This window comes from Camellia sinensis, chromosome 4 (genome assembly GCF_055761805.1).
Source record: "Camellia sinensis isolate YWXY chromosome 4, ASM5576180v1, whole genome shotgun sequence".
NCBI lineage: Eukaryota > Viridiplantae > Streptophyta > Magnoliopsida > Ericales > Theaceae > Camellia > Camellia sinensis.
In genome coordinates, this window is record NC_138964.1 from 22,527,498 (window position 1) to 22,552,807 (window position 25,310).

At 33.6% G+C, this 25,310-nt stretch overlaps 1 protein-coding gene across 11 annotated transcripts; it reads right to left on the minus strand.

Annotated features, from left to right (window-relative positions):
- Window positions 1–4,830: 4,830 nt before the first annotated feature.
- On the minus strand, window positions 4,831–23,612 carry LOC114306805 (uncharacterized). Of its 11 annotated transcripts, XR_014366108.1 has the most exons (8): window positions 23,282–23,598; window positions 18,817–19,061; window positions 18,476–18,682; window positions 17,730–17,837; window positions 12,474–12,537; window positions 10,430–10,475; window positions 9,843–9,883; window positions 4,831–5,062 (listed from the first exon to the last, which is right to left on the minus strand). XR_014366108.1 is itself a non-coding variant. In XM_082924449.1 (7 exons), the coding sequence occupies exons 3-6, from the start codon at window positions 18,622–18,624 to the stop codon at window positions 9,869–9,871; spliced, it is 318 nt and encodes a 105-aa protein (XP_082780575.1). In that variant the 5' UTR covers window positions 18,625–18,682; window positions 18,817–19,061; window positions 23,282–23,610; the 3' UTR covers window positions 4,831–5,062; window positions 9,843–9,868. The 11 variants fall into 11 exon arrangements, 6 of the variants coding, with proteins under 6 accessions (XP_082780575.1, XP_082780572.1, XP_082780571.1 ...); XR_014366109.1 differs by lacking the exon at window positions 17,730–17,837 and having other exon boundaries at window positions 23,282–23,593; XM_082924449.1 differs by lacking the exon at window positions 12,474–12,537 and having other exon boundaries at window positions 23,282–23,610.
- Window positions 23,613–25,310: the final 1,698 nt, after the last annotated feature.

Consider the following 25,310-nt stretch of genomic DNA (forward strand, 5'->3'; position numbering starts at 1 on the left):
GACATTATTTCTCTTTTTCTTTCGTATAGATGGATGAACTCGTGCACAAAGCTAAATTGTACATGACAGATTGGCACTTTTTGTATTTTTGGAATGATTATATATTTTTGTATAGATGTATATGGAAAATATTAAGGTACACATAATTCTCGTTTTAATGATGCAATTGGGAGTTTCTAAACCCACCACACACCCGCCATGTTCATCTCTACACCTATATTCACAATTTTTTCTTCGTAACATACAAGATATACAATGCATATAGTGAGTGTAGAGAGAAAATAAGTGAGTGTATTTAGAAGCTCTGATGAATTCTTTTCATAAATGTAGCCTCTGCTTCTCCAAAACCTGCTGCTGCTGGTGATAGTAACTGCAATGTATGTATTCTCCTCCCTCCCTAAAAAAAAAAATGGAGTAAATTCTTGAGTTTTTATTTATTTATGGGTACCTAGAATTATGGTTCAACATAATAATAATATACCTTCACAAAAAGATCGTACACAAGCTGTATTGAGATTTATCATTTTTAAATACTGTGTTCATTAGTGACCTTCTAATTACAATGTCATTGACACTGAGCTGCTATGGCATCTAATTGTTAACAGGGAAGTTACTTCCAAAAGGATTAAGATCAAGCAGAAATGATTAATGTTCCTATTTTGGTTTACTGAATTAACTTTTTAGTTTATTCATATGCATTAGCAATTTCTGGATTAATTTGTGTTTTTATTTTTCAGGTCAGAAATTTTTTGGAGAGCTGCAAAATATGATCCAAGAATTAAAGAATTTAGTTTTTTAAGTTTTTTCATTTTTTAATATATGTAAGCACAGTTAATTTTTTTTTTATTTAATTCCTTTGTATATACTTTTGAATATTTAATTTTCATTTATGAAATATATGACGTTATTCTATTCAATATGTTATGATTCAAAATATAGTATATAGTGTGTATTACATTCTTTAAATGTGCATATAAAAATAATATTGATTATTTTTCAAATATGTCGAACCCTTTTTTTATTACAGATTTTATTAGTTATTAATTACACTTAAAATGTGTGATCTAAATGTTATTAATCACACTTAAAAAGTGTGATTAAAAATGACCTTTTTAATCACACTTTCAAAGATCACACTTAAAAGGTGTGATCATAAATGTTATTAATCACACTTAAAAAGTGTGATTAAAAATGACTATTTTTAATCACACTTCCAAAGATCACAGTTAAAAGGTGTGATCTAAATATTTTTAGTCACACTTAAAAGGTGTGATCTAAATATTTTTAATCACACTTAAAATGTGTGATCTAAATGCTTTTAATCACACTTAAAAGGTGTGATTAAAAATGACCATTTTTAATCACACTCCCAAATATCACACTTCAATAAAACTTAAAAAGTGTGATTAAATGACATACATCACACTAAAAAAGTGTGATCTTTATATGTTTTTGTAGTAGTGCTTGTGAGGAACTTTCTCCAGAAAACTTCCGTTTCTTGGCTTTTGGAGCATATTCCACCATATTGGCCTTTGACTACATTGGATGTTTACTAGCTTGCTTTTTAGAATTGCGGTTGTCCTCTTCAATCCTCAAACGCAAAATCAATTCTTCTAAAGACATTTCTTTGCGCTTGTGTTTGAGGTAGTTCTTGAATTCCTTCCAGCCTTGTGGTAATTTCTCAATTAAGGTAGCAACTCGGAAGGATTCACTGAGAGACATGCCTTCTGCATGAATGTCATGCAGAATGAGTTAGAGATCTTGAACTTGGCTGATCACAGTCTTAGAATCAACCATCACAAAGTCTAGGAATTTGCCAACCACAAATTTCTTTGAGCCAACATCTTCTGTTTTGTACTTTTTCTCCAAAGACTCCCAAAGTTCCTTTGCCGTTTTGATAGGACTATAGAAGTTGTATAATGTGTTGTCAAGTCCATTCAAGATGTAGCTCCGGCAAAGGAAATCAGCGTGTTTCTAGGCATCGACCGCAGTAACCACTTGCCGGTCAGTTTCATCCTCATTCAGAGTAGGAGCATTCTCACGGAGAAAACGAGCCATGTTTAGAGTTATAAGATAGAACAACATTTTCTGCTACCATCTTTTAAAATCAGTTCTTGAGAACTTCTCTAGTTTCTCATCGTGATTTACTAGTATTGTCACAACAGGAGGAGAGGTTGGTGCAATTGCAGTCACCATACCAGTACTAGTTTGAACAGTAGTTTCTGTAGCCATGAATTCTAAATTATAAAATAAAATTATAATTATAATTTTATACTACACAGAAAATTAACCAAAACCACAGAATTAAACTCTGTAAAAATAAAAGAAACAAGAATTATAACTTTTATTTTCAATTAATTTGAAAATAAAATAAAATATTATTTAAACAAATTAATTCTACACAAAAAATTAAATTTCTGTAACACTTCAATAATTAAAATACCGAAATAGAAATTTAATTAATGAACACTCATAAATTATTTATGAAAACCAAAATTAATTTATGATAAACTTCACAAATAAATATTCTGAATTGTTAATGATACCAGTATATTACTACTCATTGTTAAAGAAAATAGACAGTATATTACTACTATCTATCAAACAGTATATAAGTACTATTTGTTTTTCCAATTAGAATATTATTTTGTAAAACCACATAAAATAATTTTCGTAATAAGAAGAAAGAGAAAAGGAAACAAACGAAAAATTATGTATAAACAGAATAATTCGAATCTATCTTAAGATTGTTGGAACAATCTTCTGTGTAAAATAAATAACTAGAAACAAATCAAACAAATAAAAATAAATTACTTATCGAATTTATTTTACAGAATCGAATAAATAATTAAAAGATCAAGTTGAGTGTGTGACACTCTGTCCTTAAGACAGATTCGCTCCGCTACGGTGTTTATGGACAAATGGCATCTATCTCCCAGGATACAATGATCTTCACAAATTATAGTAGCACTCCAAACAATTTGTACGGCGAACAAAAAACCTGTGTTCTAATACTTCTGAATTTTTCTCTAAAACTAGTATGAAGAATAATAATAAAAGAGAGAAAAATAAATGCAAGAAAATCAATTTGTTTGAATCACTTAACTACTGGAAATGGTCTACTATAAATAAACCCAAACAGATCCGAAAATCAAACTGAATAGGTAGATTTTTAAATGAACAGGTGCAACAGATATAATTCAAATTTCAAATAGATAACTGCTTCCAACTGCAACAGATTTGCTGGCAGTTTTGAACAGATAAATGTTGGGCAGTTTGGATCTGTCCGGGTAGTTTTAAACCTGTAAAACAGTTTGAATCTGTTCAAAGATTTGAATTTGTTGTGGAAATTGGAAGAAACACAAATTTTGGAAAAAAATTGAATTAAAAACATTTTGAAATTCAAATAAATTTTGTCCAAAAAATTAATGTTAGAACTGATCCGACCCATAATGGCATCCGGCACGGCTCGGCTGGTCAGACGGCGGCAGCGGCGGCGCGTCTGTGGTGGTTTGAGCCAAGGTTCACTTTGTCCATAACTCCTCTCTTCTACAAACTTGGGGTGCCCCTTAGGGCCCAACCTAAGTGTTGCCACCTAGAGCTTATATACAAACACAAGCTCTCTTAAAGTTTCAATATGGGACAACCCATTTCAAGGAAACCCACATTTACTTTTTTAATTATCCATTCCATGAACCCGAAAACAATGTCAAGTTCCCATTCACTCATAAATGGTTTTGACGTACTGTTTTCACCGTGTGACTTACCATGCGGCAAAGAACATGTCACTTCTTCGGACACCCCAAAAGACGTGTGGGACCCTCTCTATTTTGGGCTCAAAGTTAGCCCAAAATAAGCCTATAAAAAACCAAATTTCCAACATATCCTTCTTTGTTTTGTCTTGTTATCCGCTAATATGTGGTTCCTGAACAAGAGGATGGAGTGTTCTTCCTTAGTTAGAGTAGGTGTATTTTCTACTTGGTTCCTTGCTTTTGGCTACTGGATTTTAATAGCTTTTTCAGAATTGCCCTTTTAGGCTTCCATTTGGTGTTTTTTTGCTTTTCCATTGTGGGTTGTGCATAGGTTATCCTCTTTTCCAATATCCTAAGTTCTGGTGCCTTCTTTTGTGTTTTGATCTGTCTAAGCCAGGTCTTCATCTAGTTGCTGGTGGCTGTGGCTCCTGTTCTTCCCAAATAGGTTGTTGTGGCTGTTGTTTGGTTGCGTATTGGCCTAGAGCTAGAGTGCTTCTTGTTGTTAGTGTTGATTTTGTATAGTTATTTTATTTGTTAGTGTTTGTTTTTCTTTTTTAGTCTAAGCTTATTCGGTTGCTCTGTTCTAGGGCCTGGGGGATATTCCCCTTGTAATCCTGTATATTTTGTTGTTTTATTTTATAACCACAACAAAGGTTTGATTGCTTGGAAGGTCCTTTCATGTTCTATCACAAGTTTCCCATCTTACTAATGTTCACATAAAACTTTCTTTTCGCAGGAAAATACTACTAGTCGGGCAATGCTTCAAACGTTATTCAGCTACAATGAAGGATGCTTTATCAGCTTTTGAAGAACTCTTGATTTTGAATGAGAGTTTTTCTTTTTAAATTTAAATTTTTTACCAAATGTATAATTTATTACACTTTTTCAACTTTCTTACATTAACTTATGTTCAATAACTCAATTACTTTACACATTAACGTTTCTATTATGTTTGACAAATTAATACTAACAAATATTATAAAATGGCAAATTTTAGATGTAAAATTCAATTTTCTGTTCATTTGTGTTGTAACGCCCCCAAAATAATACAATAAATCCAACTGTTATGCGAAAGATATAACAGAAATAAAATACTTTCATTCATCAGAGTTTGTTTATAAAAGTCTTTCATACAGTTAAATGCCATGTAGGCTTACATCTTCCCAAGTCATTGCTTGATTACACAAAAGTGAGCACAGCTCATTACAAATAAAGCCCTTGGCCATACATATAACAAAACCCAATAAAGAAGCTCTTGCTTAATAAAATCCATCCACGCTATTGCCTTGGCAGAAGCATATCACCTACACCTGAAAATGGTATTCCCATATAGGGTGAGCCACAGCCCAGTTAAAATAATCTAACATAATATATGAGGTTTAGCAAAGGTATAAGTACCATGTGCATAAACAATACCGGTACTAAAACATTCACAAACTTGTATATTCATATCATGCTAAGTTGTTCAAACCTTAATCCATTTTCCTCTAATTCATTCCTAGTTCATCTATACTTCTCATTTCATGAGTTAAATTCATTATCTTTCAACAACCAAACTGAGACTACAACTCAATGTTTTTCCCCAATTATGCAAAATACATATAAACACTTCAAGCCTGCCATTTTACGGATATTTCGTCTGAGGGAATCAGCACCCATATATATATATATATATGATTTTGGGTCTTTCACCCAGGACACTTCGGCCAACTTGTTTTCAATAGAGTCCATCCCCTTTCTCCTCCCAACAACTAATGGAGTCCATCCCATTTCTCTTCCCAACAAATATACATATACAATGTATTTATAAACATGGTCATATTCAATGACAACCAACAATGGATTAGAATTAAATCGCCTAATCCTCATGTAATTTCTACAACAATCATAGCTATCCTCCATCGATAGCCCAATACATTTATCTCTAAACAGATATTCAATCTCAAGATATATAGTTTATTCGAACTTCCAAAGGTGTGAGATAATACATATTCAATTTCACCATCTATATCAATGATCATCCAATTTCACATTTTCAATGTCAATTCCAATTATTTATACAAAATAATGATTTAATCAAATTAAGGCAAAATCCCCCTTCTTCCAAAAATCAACCCAAATACTAAAATCAACCATTTTGGCACAACATGACCTTATATTCAAACCCCATGCCCATTTATTCCATATTCATCAAAAACCCCTCTTTTCTTTTCACACCCAAATCTTAGATTTGTCCAAACTACAACCAAATACCACCATTTATACACAATAACAAATAGCTAAGCTAAAAATCATATGAGAGTGTAGAAAATCCCAACCTCAAGCTTAGAAAAAAAGATGAGCAAAATAAGGTTGAAACTCCAAAGATGTCGAAACCAACTTCTACTTGGATCAAAATAAAGCTCTTGGCAAGATTTACACTTAATCTCAAAGGAGCAAGGCGAGGAGATGCTTCCAAGTGAGTAGATCTAAAGATCTTTGAGCAAAAAGTGATTTTGGAGAGAGAGAGAGTGACTCACGGTTTGGAGAGGGAAGAAGAGAAGAAAAAGTAAAGAAAAGGTCAAGTGAGGGACCTATCTATAGTGCTAGGTCCAAGTAAAATGAAGTCCCAACGTCAACCTAAAAGATCAAGTCAAAATCCCCAAAAAGTAGGGCCCAAAACCGGACTGAAATCTGGAAAAAAAGTCCGTAGGGGTCGACCCTTGCAGCAGAGGTGTCGACCCTTCAGACAGAAAAGCAAAGAATGCAACAGGTAAGGTGTCGACCCTTCCCAGACTGGTGTCGACACCAAATTCCAACAAGCAACTTCCAGATTCAGCAATAAACAAGGGTCAACCCTTCCAGACTGGTGTCGACCCTTAAGGCCAACAACAAAAGGCAAGTGTCGACACACCAAGATTGGTGTCGACCCCTGAATAAGATTTCTAAGTTCCTAAACAATTTTTCAACGTAAACAAGCATGAACGAACAATCCCAACAAGTTTAAATTAGTTTGTACTCCTTCAAAACCAAGATATAACAACACCAAAGATTTTCAAAATAAAATAAAGGATTCAAATACACTTCCCAAAAGCTTTGAAGGATATAGGTGCTACATGTGCAAAATAAATAATGAGGCCTTTCAAGGTAACTAGAAGCCTGCAAAGGATGTGAATGTATGTGATAGAATTTTGTGAACTACTTAAAAGGAATATGCATACATTTTTATCAGACTTTTTATTTTGCAAAAACCATTGGTGGTGGATAGGCTAAGTGGCTAGTGAGAGATAGAAAGTCCCTAGTTGGGGGAGCTATAAAGATTTAAAAGATGCAAGTGATAGATATTGATATACCATTGTGAGATTTCATGGGAAATGGAATCCAACTGTCCAAATTGAAAATGCATCTGTTGTGGACCACATTAGAGCAGTTGGGGCATAAAAAATTGTCTTTTGTCAGAAACTTGAGTTTGTTACATAGGCTAAGGGATATTTACTTTCAACCAAACAAATCTGTTCTAACGAAGAAAATTTCTCATATATTAGAAATATGTTATTGCTGAGCTGATATTAAAGACTGGATGGGGAGTTTTTAGTCTTCTTGTTTTCATGTCAAAATGCTACGAAATGAAGCCGACCATCTATAATCATGATCGGAAAATGGTTTGAAAGTTTGAATAGAGAAAGTTCCAATTGAGGTTGTTTCTTGTACTCATTCTGATTTTGTTTATACTTTGTCATGCAAATCATACACAACCATACCTTTATTGAAGGAAAAAAAATACAATATCCATGTTTACAAAAATTGGCTAATAAACCTGCTGCAACAAATAGCTAAGATGCTAGTTTTTATTGATTTTTTAGCATGGAGGAAAAAAAAAAAAAAAAGCTACCATGAAGATGTCATTTGAACATGATAGAAAATAAATAAATATAAATGCAAGGTGAGTGGACACATGCCGGCGTAGCGATAACTCTGAGTTCTAACATTATCAGTAGTATTTCAATTTTGAAGTGATAAATTACAATTTACAACAAGATACTTAGTCTGAAAATTTTCAAAAAAAAGTACCTAGCACTAATATCAACCCCAAAGACAACAACCCTCCTCCACAATACAAAAACAAATATACTATCCCTGAAGCAAATCATCTCTAGAAAGTTAAGTAATCTAAGGTTTCTAACTAATTCTTTAAGTTAGATTAAAAAAAAAAAAAAAAAACAACAACAACAACAACAAATCTTATCAAACGGTAAAAGAGCATCAACAGGTAAAACAAAAAATCTTATAGAATTAAGAGGTAAAAGAGCATCTTTCCATACCTACAATAACAAAAGAAAATACTGAATCAATTATAGCCCCAAATGACATAGAGAATGTTAGGTTTTTGTTATTGGCAATCCCGTTTGACAAAACTCCTTTCAGTTATAATTTTTTTCGTTGTTATACTTCAGTGAGGTTATGAGTATTTAGATACGAATCCAACTCGAATCGTGCCGATGCAGAGGAGTTTGGTCCCAGAAGTTTTCACTGACTGTAAAAATATTGAGAAGTTGCATTTCTCGCTCAAGCGACACTTTGGTGGCTCTAGCGAAGACACTTGGAAAAACATGTGTTGTAGTATCCTCGCTTGAGCGAGAATTCTTGAGCTCAAGCGAGCATCGCGGCCCTATTTTCTATAAATATGTGGTTCTATCAGAATTCAAGGGTACAACTCCAGATCTTCTTCTTGGATATTAGAGTTTTCTTCTGGAGCTTCTTTGCTAGTTTCTTTGATGTTTGTTTGAGTTTAACTCATGGTTTGAGAAGTATACATCAAAGGATTGTTTGTTTCATTCAATACAAAATAGAATGTTCTTTGGTGAGTTCCGACGAATTCGGGCCTGAAACTTTGGTGGATTCTGGAGTGGCTCATCGTTGTGGATTCGACATCATTGTTGTGGATTCAACGTTGAGCAAGATGATTCCGAGGTGAAGACGGTGGTGGAAGAGGCACATAGGGATCGGTTCGATTCGGGCGTGGATTCGCTAGGTAATTGAGAGTACACTTGTGTAATTCCTTTATGTCTTCTTAGTGGATTGTTTTATGGCTTTTGCCTGTGATTTTTTTATCACAATTGGAGGCACTCTAATTGTGGTTTTTCCACGTAAAATCGTTATGTCGATTTGCCTTTGATTGTTTGATTGGGATTGCTATTTACTGGTTAAAATTGATACATAATCACAAATCAATATCTCTAGGATTTTAGATTTTTCAGAGAGGGTCTTCAATGAGAACATATATTGAAATGACATAGAGATGGTCTTCAAAGAACAAACAAACGATATCACACAGAGAGGCACAAGTTATATGAAAATGCATGCAAATAAACTGCTTGAGTCATGAACTAATTAAATAATGAATTATAAGATGTTGGCTTCTAGGTGGGGAAAAGAGCATAAATTACCAAGATACACCGATGAAAAAATTACAAAATATGTTTCACCACAACCAAAAGGAGAAGTAGAGAATGGATCAGAGTTATAAATCTATGTGATACCAAAAAAGGAGATGGAGCACCATCTGCAATTTATAAGTTACCAAGATAACTGATGAAATTTGTGTCAAAGATTTGCGGTCTATTGTTGGGCAACAAATGCTTTCAGCTTCTCTTTTGTTATCAAGTAGTCATTACTAGAGTATGCTCTGTTTGGGGATGGTGCACCATTTGCAATTTAGAAGAATTTAATCACTTTTATTGTTAATTTTTTTTTGTAATGGATGTCTAAATACAAAGGCCAAGTAAAAACTATGGTACTTCAAAATAAATAAATAAATAAATAAAGAAAAAACACTAAAACAAACACATACACTAGTAGCAACAATTAAAAAGGCTTAAAAATTTTCGGGGCAATTCAATTGGTTAATCCATAAAAAATGGTACATCACAAAATTAATTTCATAACACTGAAAGATGAATTGCTTTCTTAATCTCATGTGCTTACTAGTTTTAAGATTTAATATATGATGACTAGAAAGAAAATTGAAGATTGTCATTCTCTCCATTGCATATTTGTAATGGAGAGGTTCCATTAAATCAATGATTTGCAATTAAATATACATGCACTTACCTTACACCAAGAGTTCTTTTGCCTTCTCAACTAGGTAATATCTACATGAACCACACAAAATAAAGATAGAAATGTTAAGAATCATGGTTATTACAAAATTAATCCATAAACCACAAAAAAAAAAAAAAAATGGGGGGCAAAAAAAGAAAGAAGACTTTCAATTACAAGGTACACATTGCATATAAGAAAACAGTGTCAGATTATTAACATCATCTATTTAAAATTCAAATCTTACCAAATATAACATTGAACAATTCGAGCCTTACCAAAACTGCCATTGAAAACTTCAAATATTGTCGGATCTACTATTGTATACTACGAATCTATTAGATCTATCAATTAAAAAAAAAAAGTTCATGCTAAAGTTCCCCATCAATTTAACACCGACACATGGCATTTAATACTAATCCAGTTGAATAAAGTTCATGCTAAATTCTAATACACAATCATTATTTCCTCATATTTGATCTCAGTTTTTTATTGTCAATAAATTACTTCCTCTGATTTTCAAATCAAGTAAGCATCGAAGTCCTAATACAAATTTTAAATAACAAATAAATCTAAAATTCCATTATTAAATAACTGACCTTCTGTTTTTTGGCATCGATGTAATTCCTCACACCAAGTACCAATCTGTTGTTCAAAATCAAAATCATCAAAAATGCACAAGATGAATTTTACTTTTTAATAAATAACAAAAATGCACAACAAGTAGGTGTAAAACCAAGTGCTAAGAGGAAATCAATTCCTTGCCCTATCAAACAATACTTAGTTAACTTCTTTGCCATCTAGATTGACTCCTAAGCAATCTATACAGGGTCTAAACCAAATGCAATTTAATTAAATCCTTTACATTCCAAACATGCAATTTAATTTATTATTCATGAGAAATGTAACAACAAGAGAACCTAGGAGCTTCATGGATTCACATTATCTCCCCTACAATGAAACTTCAAGAGCTCTCTCTCTCTCTCTCTCTCTCTCTACTGTAAGTGGAAGCTAAAACAATAGCATATAGGAACGACTGAAATTCTCAAACTAACACAAATTATATTAATATTTGATAACTGAAACTAATTTAACCAATAAATTATTTTTTAAAATTCAATAACTATCTTTTAAAATAAAGATTACTATGTTCTTAATAGTTTATATTTAACAATTAATGCTTATTTCATTTAAGACAAATTTTAATTAAACAACATTAACACTTGGGTAATTAGTAAATTGTGATTAACAATAAAATCCGCTTAAAAGGCATAATATATACCTTGGTTAAGTAATGATACATGAATTGGAGATGATGCATAGGTTCTAATACCATGTATCCTATCATAATAGTGGCAGTCACCGACACTATAAAGACCCAATATCACTTTTCTACAAGTCAACAAAATTAGTTAACTAATCGATCGCACATCTAAAATATTGCAAAAGCATCAATTAACTAATCAATTGGAAGAATTGGCCACTCCAATTAATTTTCCAATTGATCGGATGGCTTCACCAACACTAATCCATTCACCAATCGATTGGAAGGTTTGTCCACCACCAATCAATTGTGCAATTGATTGGATGGATTGGCCAACACTAATCAATTGTTCAATAAAAATTATAAACATCCATGCTAGCTATAGCTTGCTTTTCATTCTCCTTTCGGATACAACTAGCCCTACAGTTCGGACTCCCGTGATTCTGAATCTGATTTCACAGGTGCAATGTGAAACAGTGAAAACTCAAAAGAATCCAAATTCGGCAATTCTTTTGGAAAATCAATTTGAATAAAAAAATGCCAAAAAATAGACTGCTTTGCCAAATTATAGAGTCGCCACCTAAATATTTTTGGGAAATTTAGGAAACCCGAGACTCATGCCAAAAGCCACTTATCCGTCATCACCAAAGTGTCTCGGCTCAGGAACTTAGGTACGGGAGGGGAAGGTCATGAATTGAGCACCCCACTTGCCCGATCAAAGATCGGCCTCTACTAATCATGATGCGATTCTTATTTACATTATATGCTCTTGTTCCGATTATTAGCTATTTTTACTATGTGTTGCACACAAGTATAGACCAATTTGCAAAAGTTGGAACACTTTGATTTCATGTTTGGTTTGAAAATTGTTTTTGATTGAAAATGTGAGTTTGTATGCACATTAATCAATCTGTCCCAATTTTGGCAATTAGCCTTCATCCACAGGCATTCACGCAGATATATCAATTAAGTACTTTGCCTCATGGAAAGCATGCTTGACATTATAACACTAACACGCAATGCATCATGCTAAGGCTCGAAATTGCTCACCCAGTACTCCAAGCCAAAACAAAGAAAAATAATTAGAAACTATGCATGCTCCTAACTAATGCAATATGACTAATGTGACACATACAAGTTATGTAATTTTAATAGGCTCGGCTATGAACATGGTATATGATTTCATTCAAGACATGCGATAAAGCACGTATTCAAGCAATGAATTCTAAACATTTAGTTAGTATGATGAGCCAAACCTTGGATGCATGCAAGACAATGGATGCGAATCATAAGAATGCTAATTTGAAAAATGATGTTCTATACTAACCATCGTAAGCAAGTAAGTAAAAGGGAGAAAGACGTAGGGTTGGAAGACATACAACTTATTACATGCTTGCCCTCACGCAAGAGGGTGCGAATCAAAGCCCGAGAGTCCGAATTAAACTAATTATTACAAAACCGAATGAATAAGTAAGGAAAGAATTAACTAGTTAGCTACTCTATTACAAGGATAATAATGAGAAATAACCTAGCTATAACAATTACAAATAAACAATAACGATAATTACAACAATGATATCAACAAGACTAATTGACTACAACAATAATAATTCATTACAACAATACTCGGAGCATTAATTTACAACATTGATGTAAGCAAGGATACACAAGGGTTGCATGCACAGTGTCCAAGAACAGCTCTGTCTGTTTAGGCCTACTCTGTTTCACCTTCAGCCACTACCCTCTGTTTTCTACAAAACATACTGCTGACCAAACATTGATGGCCGGCCGGCCCCTAATAAAGCCCAGCCGGGCCTAAATAAGGCCGACCGTGCTTTAATTTTATGCAAAATCCTGTTTTGTGCTCTGAAGTGAAAACAGTGCAGACAGAGTTATTCTGAACTCTGTTTGTCCCTTTCACACTTCTCTGTCATGGGAAAGCCTCAAGAGAAGGTTGGAATCGTTTCCAAAATCATCAATGAGCAATTTGTTTGCTTGATGATTTCGGTTACAATTTGGACAAAATTCAATGAATGTAATGAATAATAACCATCCCTCCCTTTTATCATGGGATGAACTCAAAAGGGTGGAGTATAGACGCTTCAAGGGTCGTCAAAAACACCATGAATTGATGTGTGATAGCTCTTGACACAATAGACTTGGCATAACGTCCGGCCGAGTCCAAGCAATATAACTCATTTTAAGCCAAATTCATTGGTCTTTGCCATTCTTTAACCCATTTGTCCAAGATGATGGTTACGTCCACTAAGTGAGAAACACGTCAAACGGGAAGTGATTCTCAACATGAAAAAGAGACTATGCGACAATGAACCTCAGTAGAGATTAAGCCATTAAGCATAGATTTCTAGTTCATGTTTTGAATAACCATTAACCAATTAAAACAACTCTCAAATGAAAGAAATTGATGATAGATTGCTTGTTAAAATAAAGTTCTTAACATGGAAATTACTTAAAGAAAAGCTAGAACAACATGTAACAAGCTATGTATGTGAACATATGAAACAATAAGCAAACTAATCAAAGCATGAATTAATTAAACAACCTAGGATAGCCCTAAAACAACCCCTAATAGGTAAAAAATAGTGCCTCAAAGTGCATGAAAAGAGTCTAAAAAGCTAAACAACAAAGAAAGACAATAAGGCTAGTAAGCAAGAACAAGGAGGGGTGGCTAACCCCTCCACTTTTGAAACCTCAAAGCAGGATTTTTAGCCTCTTTAAAGATCTGAAAATCAATTTAGAAAGCAAAGAAAAGGATGTAAAAACAAGGGTTTGAGCTATAGGTGAAGGTGTAAGAAAGAGTGCTAAACTCTCTCTACCCTTTGGTAGCTCTCCAAACCTAAGTTTAGACACTTAAAAGAAGTTCAAAATAATACAAAAATACAAGAACTTGATAGCGAATGATAGAAAAGAGAGCAAGAAAACAGATAGTAAGCTTATACCTCTCAAGAAAGGTAAGCTCTTTGCTATGAATCAAACTAAGTCCAAATACACTCTTAAGCTTGAATTGTGATGCTCAAAGCTCAACTAAGGTTCCAAAACTAAGGTGTGAAGGTGTATATGGTGTATGGATATAGGTTCAAGGTGGTAAGCTTGCTCAAAGGTTGTTTGCACAAGAAGAAGGAGCTCTCAATAAGGTGTATAAGCTTTTTAGAAATTCTTCAACCCTCAAAATAGAGATACAACTTCGTTTTTATAGAATTTGGGCAAGAGGGGTCATAAATATCTTCAAAAATGGATAGCTGGCAGGCCTCTGCCCAGAGCAATGTTTCTCGCTACTAAGCCATGGCCGACCATCAATAGCCGCGGCCGGCTCCCAATGAGGCATGGCCGAGCCTCAATGTGATCCTCTGTTTCTTTGCTTCAGACTCAGCACAAGGTGGCACAATGTGTAAAATGGATTTCTGGGGTATAAATAGTGGGAATATGGAAGGTTTGGGATTGTTTCGGAGCTTAATCATAGCCCCTTCGATGAGACCTTGAACCATGCACAACACCACTTTCATCATCGAGTGTAGCGGGCAAAGCGCTCGAGCCTTGCAGGTAGCCAAAAATAGGGTGTCTACACTATCATGCCTCCCAATGTTCTAAAACCAGGAAAAAATCCACTTGCTATTTTCCTTTATCCATTATCTTAGAGAGTAAATTATTCATTAAACAAACAATAGCTACTACTGAAAAAAAATAAAATAAATAAAGAGACTCAATTTTCTAAAGTATAATCAGTTACATCAATTGTGAAAACTTACGTATTTTGTGTTGTTGAAATTTTTTAGGAACAAACTTACACGTCATTTTGTCCTAACTACACTGAGTTTTATGACCCAACTTACATGATTTTTTGAAAACTTACGCAATTTTGCGAAATAAAAGTGTTCTACGTATTTGTGATCACTTTCGTATTTTTTAAAAAATCACTTACATAAGTTGTGAAGATTTATGCAATTTTGTGAAGATTTACACAATTCTTTGAAACAAAAGTGTTCTCCAAGGACTTATTCGTATTTGTGATCATTAACACTTTTTTTAGGAAATCACTTACTTCAATTGTGAAAACTTACGCATTTTTGTGTTGTTGAAAATTTTTAAGAACAAACTTATGCGTCATTTTGTGTTAACTACCCTGAGTTTAGTGATACAAATTACGTGACTTTGTAAAAACTTATGTAATTTTGTGAAATAAAATTGTTCTCCAAGGACTTATTCGTATTTGTGAAATAAAAGTGTTCTCTAAGGACTTACTCGTACTTATGTTAACTTACGCATTTTTGTGAAATCACTTATGTGATTTGTGAAAACTTATTTTGTGTTGGTCTAAAATTTTGAAAACTAACTTACGCGGATTTGTGTTCACTTATGCATTTTTTTATAAAATCACTAACATAATTTGTGAAAATTTACGCATTTTGTGTTGTGCTAATTTTTTAAAAACTAACTTACGCAGATCTATATTCACTTACATATTTTTGTGAAATCACTTATGTAATTTGTGAAAATTTACGTAGTTTGTGTTGGTCTAAATTTTTTGAAACTAACTTACACATTTGTGTTCATTTATGCATTTTTGTGAAATCACTTCCATGATTTGTAAAAATCACGCATTTTGTGTTGCTCTAAATTTTTGAAAATTAACTTACATGGATTTGTATTCACTTACGCATTTTGTGAAATCACTTACATAATTTGTGTGAACTTACGTATTTTGTGTTAGTCTAAATTTTTGGAACTAACTTACGTTGATTTGTGTTCACTTGCGTATTTTTGTGAAAATCACTTATGTGATTTGTGAAAACTTACGCATTTTGTGTTGATCTAAAATTTTGAAACTGACTTATACGGATTTGTGTTCGCTTACGCATTTTTGTGAAATCACTTACGTGATTTGTGAAAACTGACACAATTTGTGTTGGTCTAAATTTTTGGAAACTAACTTATGCATATTTGTGGTCACTTGCGCATTTTTATGAAATCAATTACGTTATTTGTGAAAACTTACGCATTTTGTGTTGCTCTAAATTTTTGAAAATTAACTTACGTGAATTTGTGTTCACTTACGCATTTTCGTGAAATCACTTACGTAATTTGTGAAAATTTATGCATTTTGTATTAGTCTAAATTTTTAGAAACTAATTTACGCATATTCGTGTTCATTTACGCATTTTTGTGAAATTATTTACGTGATTTGTGAAAACTTACATATTTTGTGTTGGTCTAAATTTTTGGAACTTACACGAATTTGTGTTCACTTACGCATTTTTGTGAAATCACTTATGTGATTTGTGAAAATTTACGCATTTTGTGTTGTTTTAAATTTTTGGAAACTAACTTACGCTGATTTGTGTTCACTTACGCATTTTTGTGAAATCACTTACGTGATTTGTGAAAACTTATGCATTTAGTGTTGGTCTAATTTTGGAAATTAACTTATGCAGATTTATGTTCCATTACGCATTTTTGTGAAATCACTTACGCATTTTGTATTTGTCAAATTTTGGACATTAACTTACTTGAATTTGTGTTCACTTACACATTTTTCTTAAATCACTTACATGATTTGTGAAAACTTACAAAGACATGAATATGTACATGAAAGCTATAAAAGATGAAAGAAAAGACTATTAACTCAAATGGATTTGAAGCTATGGCCTATACACCAAATCCATGAGGACTTACAACAACACAAGTATATTCAAAGCATAAATTAAATAAACACTTAAAACAATCCCTAAACTCCAAAAAATAGTAGCCAAAACCAAAAGAAACAAAGTAGAAAAAAGGCAAAGCAACAAGCTATGGAAAAAGGCCTAAGGAAGGGTGGCTAACCCCTCCGCTTTTTGTGACTTTAAATCACATAATTAAGCTTAAAATAGCACTGAAATCAGTAGAAAAATGCAAGAAAAAGAGAGAGAAAAAAGGTGAAAGAGTTCAAAGATTACCCCTTGAAAGAGAGGAAGAGCTTCCTAGTTAACAAACCACAACCTAGACATTTTCAAGTAGTTGAAATTGTGTTCAAGAATCTCAGCAAAACCTCAAGTTTAAGCTTAGAAGGTGTATGTATATTGTAAGAGAGAAGGGAAGTGTGTTGGGCAAGTTTGGCTCTTGGCAAAATTTTCTAACCCCAAACCATGATGGGAGGCCTTGTATTTATAGAAAAATAGGTTCTCATGTCAAAAATATTTGTAAAGAGACCGTTGGTGCAAGACATGCACATGGGGACAACTGGCTGCTGTCAAAATATCTGCTACGCCGAACATAGCCAGCAGGCCATGAAGAGGTATAGTCGGCCATATGAAAATGGCTTGCCGGCCACTTGTTGGCCAGCTCTTCTCTGAGTGGTTAGGCTAGAAAAAATAAGGTTTTGGTTCAAAGGGGGTGCAAGGTTTAGGTCTTACAGCTTGAAACCGAAGCCTTTTGCTTATGAAATTGAACGATTGCACAGTGTAACATTTCATCACCGAGTGTTCAGAATAAGGTGCCCCAGATCCATGTTCAATAGCTTTGTCTTGCTGTTTTTCAATCTTGTACTACAATATTCATTAGTTGACATAAAACTAAGTATCCATCCACATTTTATTAAGGATATAAGGAATGAAAGTACATAAAGGCTGATGTCTTACATGTCTAACCTCAACATTAGCATGCACCCATGCCTCTTTTTTCTCACTAAAATGTGTCTTTTTGTACAACGCAATAAGTCCAAGTTCCTCTCTAGTGGCATGGTCTCCCTGTGCCATTTATAGCACACTATAAACATCAATATAGATTACGTTGTTCAATCACAATTGCAAAACATAAATTATAGATTTTATAATTAATACCTCACCATATTGCACTTTTCTAAAGGCCTTTGAGCCAGTAGTATGGAGGACTTTCAACTTCTCCTGATTCAACTTGTTCTTATCACATCTCACCCATTTTTAAATGCATAAGTTAGAGTACAAAGGGTTTCTTTTATTATTAAACATTTCTCATCTACATGAATTTTTGCAAGAAAAGTAATGTTAGTTGCCGTCAATAGATATTTTTTGGATACACTTCTGTTTTGACTCAAATTACAGCTTAAAATTATAGTGATAGAGTGTCATGAAGTTCAACAATATCACTAATTTCTCCACCAAGCTGTTTGTAAAAATGAATCACCAAGTGAAACAGTTATAACTGCCTTACGAAATACCATGTTCCCGACATAAGTTGAGGTTTGAAAATCAGCAAACCAATAATCAACATAAAGAATATATGCAAGTGCCAAATATTTAACCAACATAAGGAATACATCATATTTAATATAAAATAAGACAATGCTAAAAATACACTGATTTTCTAAACAGATTGACAGAAAATGAGCACAAGATTACAAAAATACCTTACATTCCTTGCCAGACCACTTTTCGCACAAGAACCTCTACACTTATTTTTCCATATTTTCAGGTAGATCCGCAAGGGCAGATTCCATTGTGGGGAAACTTCTAAAGCATTGTTGTAGGTCATGGCGATAGTTCTTATACCGGTCATGCATCAATTTGAGGATAGATTCAATAGCATAGGGTTCATTGGTAAACTTAAAACATTCCTGTCATACCAAACAAGAAAAAAATTACAAGGACTGTCATTATCTTCATTCCAAGAAACCAAGTCTAGAACATCATCATTCAGATATGGGTTCAAAGATATTGGTTCAAACTTCCAACATAATGTACCTCTTACCTAAAGGCATGTAATCAATGTCTCTTTATCCTTTTCACTAATATCGGTCCACAAGGGCACATTTTGTGGGGCAAATTGCCTAGTGACAATCTTTAATTCACTGGTAAATTTTTCAGATGCTTCACCATATGGTCGTTCACTAACCTTACAAATCTAAATAGGCAGTCGCACCTCTTGATTTTTTAGCTTGGCCAATTTAAGGCTTCTTGACTTCCCACGTCTTCTCTTACCCTTGGATGTGCCTACTAGAAACAATGAAAAAGTATCATGTTAATTTATGGATTGAAAAGAAGAGACCACCAACCAAAACAAAACATAAACTTAAAATATTTACAAACCATCAGTGTTGCAATGTGTGCTAGAAGTATCCGAGTGTGAAACTTGTGATGTGACTTTATATAAAATACTTGTTCAACTTGGCATGCTAGCACAAACCGTTCATCCTTGTACCAAGTTCTTGTAACATTCACACTATTATAGTTATAATCATCAAATTTTATTCCATTTTTTTCATTGCCAACATCCCACGAATCACATTGAAAGAGGAACACCCGATTTCTCCCTAGGTATTTCAACTCAACCATATATCTAATAACTCCATAAAAATCAATAGTTTCTCCTTTATGGTCACCCTTAACAACCACACCGCTATTTTGATTTTTTCGGTTCATTTCACAATCTTGAGTGTGAAATCTGGTCCCATGGATAATGCAACCACTGTAGTGGGTCACTCGACTATTAAGACCTTGAGCTAGGTTCATAAGTTGATTGGAAGTGTCCATGGTCCCTTCAAGTTGTTGCTTTGTGACCTAATTTCATTTATGATGTGAAATGTATTAGCATATACTTAACTACATTATTTAAATGCACAAATAAGGTTAAAAATTTATAGCTCTTATGTATTTTAGAAACTATGCGTGGAACTTTGATTCTAGCCTCTCTTGCACATTCTTCAAACCTTGGCTCTCAAGATCATCCATGTGCTGCCTATAAATTATTACACAACATTATTTGACACATAGTTGTTAAAGTAGTAGAATTCAAAAAGAAAATATAATCATATGGTGGTTTACTTACCTCACATACGGTTAAACTTCATCACAACTATTCAACACACACCATCAAGCTTTCTTCAAATCTTTTACATTCTACACATCATTAACTACAGCTCCTAGTCCACATACTTTTTGCTTAAATACAAAAATATTTCCATTTTGTGTAGCCTCAATAGGCCCATCATAATTCCATTTTGGTCTATTAAATCTTGTCTCACCTTCGTTGAAGTATATAGAGCAAAAACTAAGAGGCTCATTATCAATGTAACCTTCAGCAATAGAGTCTTTTGGACAAGCTTTGTCATGCACAAAGCCCTTAAGAATATGTATGTACCTCTCAAATGCATACATCTACCAGTATTGCACTGGTCCTGTAAGGATTGCTTCACGTGATAAGTGTACGCATAACTAGATCACAATATCGAAAAAAGATGGTGGAAATATTTTCTCGAGCTTGCACAAAATTAAAATGATATCTTTCTCAAGTTGTTATAAGACATCAACTCTTAATGTCTTCACCGATAACTACATAAAAAACAAGCAAAGCTCAATTAAAGCCTTGCTCACATCCTTTTTCAAACATTTACGTAGGGCAACAGGAAGCAATCTTTGCAAGATAACATGGCAATCATGGCTTTTCAACCCTGTAATTTGACAATCACTAGTGCTCACGCAATGTGATATGTTTGATGCATAGCCATTTGGCAACTTAACTGTACTCAAGAATTCATAAGAACTCTTCTTTTCGGTTGGAAAGAGCATAAATCAAGAAGTAGGTAGGAAAGTTTTTCCATGTACTTGCCTTGGGTGTAATTCAGGCCTTATACCCATAGCCATTAGATCAAGACGAGCCTTGTATGTGTACTTGGTTTTTCCATCAACATTCATCAATGTTCCCATCACACTATCGCATACATTCTTTTCAATGTGCATAACCACAAGGTTGTGGTGAACTTTAAGGGTTTTCCAATAAGGTAACTTAAAGAAGATGCTTCTCCTTATCCAATTTAAATATTGAGGAGAACGTTTTCGCTTCTTCCCACATTCATCTATCTTTCCAAATACTGTCGAGGCAATATGCTCCAATTGTCCCAAAACCTCCTCCCCAAACAACAACTTGGGTTTCGACCTAAGCTCTGGCTCACCATTGAATGCCTTGCTTTTTCGTAAAACATGATTATGCAAAAAAAAAAAAAAAATAACAATGTCCCATGTAACAAGTTTTCATCCAATGGTGCAAGTATTGGTAAGATGCATCCTCATTACATGAAGGACAAGCTAATTTCTCTTTAGTACTCCAACCGAATAGGTTACCATACGCAGGGAAATCATTGATGGTCCATAACAATGCACCATGCAATGGAAAATTCTGACCATTTGATGCATCATATGTCTCTACCCCTACCTCCCATAACTCCTTTAACTCATCTATCAATGGCTGTAAAAGTACATCAATGTCAAATTCGAGAGCCCTATGCCCAGGAATAAGCAAAGGCATCATAAAAAATGGATCCTTCATATATTTCCATGGTGGTAAATTGTATGGGACAAGAAAAACTGGCCATATGCTATATAAGTTACTCATGTTTCCAAACGGGTTAAAACCGTTGCTAGCTAGTCCAAGCCTAACGTTTCAAGGATCTTTAGTGAATGACTCACGTTTTTTTTTGTCAAAGTCTTTTCACGCTTCAGAGCCAGCCAGATGATGCAATATATTTTCCTCCTCTACACGTGTATCCTTGTGCCACTTCACATCAGTAGCCATCTTCCTTGATACAAATAGCTTTTGTAGCCTTGGTTTTAAAGGAAAGTATCGCAGAACCTTGTGAGGGATCTTTTTACCTATACCTTTATCTATACGAACTTTGTATCTTGGCGCATTGCAAGCAAGACACTTATCTTCATTTTTACACTCCTTTCAAAAAAGTACGTAATCGTTCTTGCTACATTTATTTTTTGATAATCGAGGCCCAAATCTCAAATTATTTGTTTAGCCTCATTATAAGAGCATGGAAGCATTTCACTAATCGGAAGTGCCTCATTCAACAATTCCAGCAACATCATGAGTGATTTGTTTCTCCATCTATTAAATATCTTTAAATGTAGCAACTTAACCATGAATGATAGCTTGGAGAATCGTTGGCAATCCAGATACAAATCTTGCTCTGTATCCCTCATTAATCTTGCAAATTTATTTGTTTCTCTACCACAACTACTAGGTAAGTCACAATTACGACTACTAGATGCTTCTCCCACATAACCAAATGTGGTTGTTCCACTTCGTATTTCATGAATAACTTCGCGCACCTCAGTATTGGGGTTATTTGACTTTTTTGTCACATCATCGAGATATTCTTCAATTTCATTTCGTGAGTCATCATTGTCATTCAACTGAAACCCTTCCCCATGATACACCCACCTAGTGTAACTCGTGACCACCCCATATGCATACAAATGAATTTCGACTTCCTCTATGGTCTTTTGAATATGGTTGTTGCATCTATAACATGGACACCAAATCTTATCTGCCCCTAGTTTCATATGATCATGAGCAAACATGATAAATTCCCTCACCCCATCAATGTACTGAGGTGACCTTCTATTATAAAGTTGCATCCAACTCGTATCCATGGTGCAAAACAACTAAAGAATAAAGAGGGGAAAGAGGTAACAAAAGTTCATAGTAAAACAATTTGCAAAGGTGACATTGAAATAATTGAAGCAGATTGAACACGATCTATTTGTCCATCTATTAAACAAAAAATCAAGGCTGAACACATCTTTATTTTCTTGTTGACTATGAGATTGAAACAAGGATGACTTCATGATTTTAAATTAAAAAATACCAATAACTAGCTACGTGACAATTTAGGATCTTCTGGAATTTGAATTGCTATGTTGTCAACTTGACACTAGTAAAAGTTCACCCAAACAATTTTGTGTTAAATAGCCATCCAACTCATAAATTACAAATATTGCAGGGAGATAGAAAGAGTTGAAAATACTTGAATTCTCAGTAATGGAGAAAGAAAATTGCTTAACAGTAAAGAGAAAAACAGTGGCAAAGATTCAAATTCATAAAGCTCTAGTGAGCAAATTTCATAGTGACAGAAACAAACTCAATTGCACAACTACCAAATCCAAATTACCAAAATTACAAAGCAAAAACTCCAATACAAAACCACAGCATCATTGATTTCGTTCACATTTTAGCTCAAATGAGTAATCGACTATCATATCCACAATCACCAAATCTAACACTCACAAATACGTATTAAAAAAGAATCATATTATGACAATATATAATCAACACAAACATTAAACACATAAATAAGCATTTTCAAATAACAAATGCGAACAACAGATCAAAAACTAAATATATGAGACTGAAATCAATTAATCGATCAAACCTGGATACTGAAATCGCTATCGAGAGAGATGTTATGATACTCCTCGGAGATGAAATTGTCGTCGAGATTAGGGATTGAATCTCAAAAGCAATCAACAAACCACCGATTTGCGAGATAGAAAGAAATGCAGTGCATTTGTGAGAGAGAGAGAGAGAGAGAGAGAGAAATTAGGCTATTTCAGATTACAGATTTGAGATAAAGAGAGAGAGAGAGAGCAAGGACATTCTTTTCATGTGTCCCGACTGTTTAGTTCAAAGAATGAATATATAAAATAAAATAATGTATGATTTGGGTTTATTGGGGACCGATTAAAATTGTAGAGGAAAGTGTACGACGCTTTTTGCAACCAAACAGACTTGTTTCAAAAAGGTAATAACATGATTAAATGTGTATTTTTTAAAATTCCTTCATTTTGTCCTTAAAACATGATTCTTGCAGACATTATTTTTGTCCCAAAAAATTTGTCTTTAAAACTCAAATTTGTTGTAGTGGGGAGGGGGGGTAAATTGATCATGATTTAAATAGGTGAGGGGATAAATTAACAATATCAAAAGTTTAAGTGTAAAATTTATCAGAGAAGTATAATTTGAGGGGAAAAATAAAAATTCTTTCATATATATATATATATATATATAAAGATAGATATATAATATATTCAAAGTAAACATAGTCGTTGTAAGAGTATTTAAAACGAGACGAGTTTAACAAGGCTCTCTTGCTGTATCTATTTATCTTATAATTTATTTTTTGGACAAATTACATTTTGGTCTTTTTATGTTTGGTCATTTTTTCACTGTAGTCTTTAAAGCTTGTTTTTTCTCACTTTAGTCCTTCATATTTAAAATTTTTTCCAATTTACACTTAAAACTAACTTCTATTCAAAACTAAATATAAAATGATACATTGATAGTCACATAGTATAAAAATATTATTATATATAATTTACACCTCTAACATAAACTCAAATCCTAATAAAATAATATATTTTTATATTATGTGACATTTATCGTGTCATTTTCTGTCTAATCTTGAATAAAAATTAGCTTTAGGAATAATTGGGAAAAAAAAAGTTGAAACATGAAAGGTCAAAGTAGGAAAAAATAAATTTTAAGCATCAAAGTGAGGAAGTACCAAACATAATGGGGACAAAGTGTAATTTACCCTTCTTCTTTTTTGTCTCTCTCCATCGATCTTTCTCTCACAGACTTTTCATCTCTATCTGATCCTCTCTATTTTATAAGGCTCTCCTCTTATAGTGCTTTTCATCTCTCTTTTCATCTCTCTCTAACTCAGACATATGGGGGTTTCGGTGAATGTGGGGGTTTTGGTGTTAGAGATTGGAGATTGGTGGAGTAGTTGAAGAGATCCAAAACTCTAGATTTTCAGATTTCAAGGTTGTGTTGGAGGAGATTGGAGTCTAGTAGAGTGGTGATGATGCTATGGGGATGAGGGATTTTCGAAGGAAAATGGTGTTGCAAAGGAGATCCAAAAGAAAAGTATGAACGAGCATGAAGAGATGAAATACGAAAGAGAGTTTATCCCCGTATAAATTAAAGCTTAAGTACAAATGTTTCAAAGTGGGAGCTACAAAACACATCTTTAAAAAGCGGTATTATGTTGTTTGTAATATTTTTATTACATATATTCATAACTTTTATATTACAGTTGAAAAATCTAAAATTCCCAAGATATTGATTTGTGATTATGTTTCAATTTTAAATAATGAATACCAATCCTAATGTCACGACCCCAAACCGCCCCTAGTAGGATGGTGCCGTGATGGCCAGTAATCCGAGATTACCAAAGGCCTCTTTCAAAGATTCACACACACAAACAGGATATAAATATGGGGCTTACAAATGCGGAAGCAATAAATTAAAATCCAAGTGGTCCATAAGAGCTGTGCTTAGAACAAATGAAATGACATACAAAATATGGTTTTACAATCGGTTGATTAATAAACAAAATACACGTTACATCTTGATCAAAAGGCTTCTCAAGCCGACGTATGCAAAATACAAGCATTACA

Excerpts from the sequence above, each read along its gene's own strand:
- LOC114306805 (XM_082924447.1), bottom strand. The coding sequence starts at position 18,624 with ATGACCGGTATAAGAACTATCGCCATGACCTACAACAATGCTTTAGAA. Across the intron at positions 17,838-18,475 it reads GGTCTGGCAAGGAATGTAAG|GGAGACCATGCCACTAGAGA; the intron begins GTATTTTTGTAA and ends TAAATGGCACAG. Across the intron at positions 10,476-17,729 it reads CTAATGTTGAGGTTAGACAT|ATTGGTACTTGGTGTGAGGA; the intron begins GTAAGACATCAG and ends TTTGAACAACAG.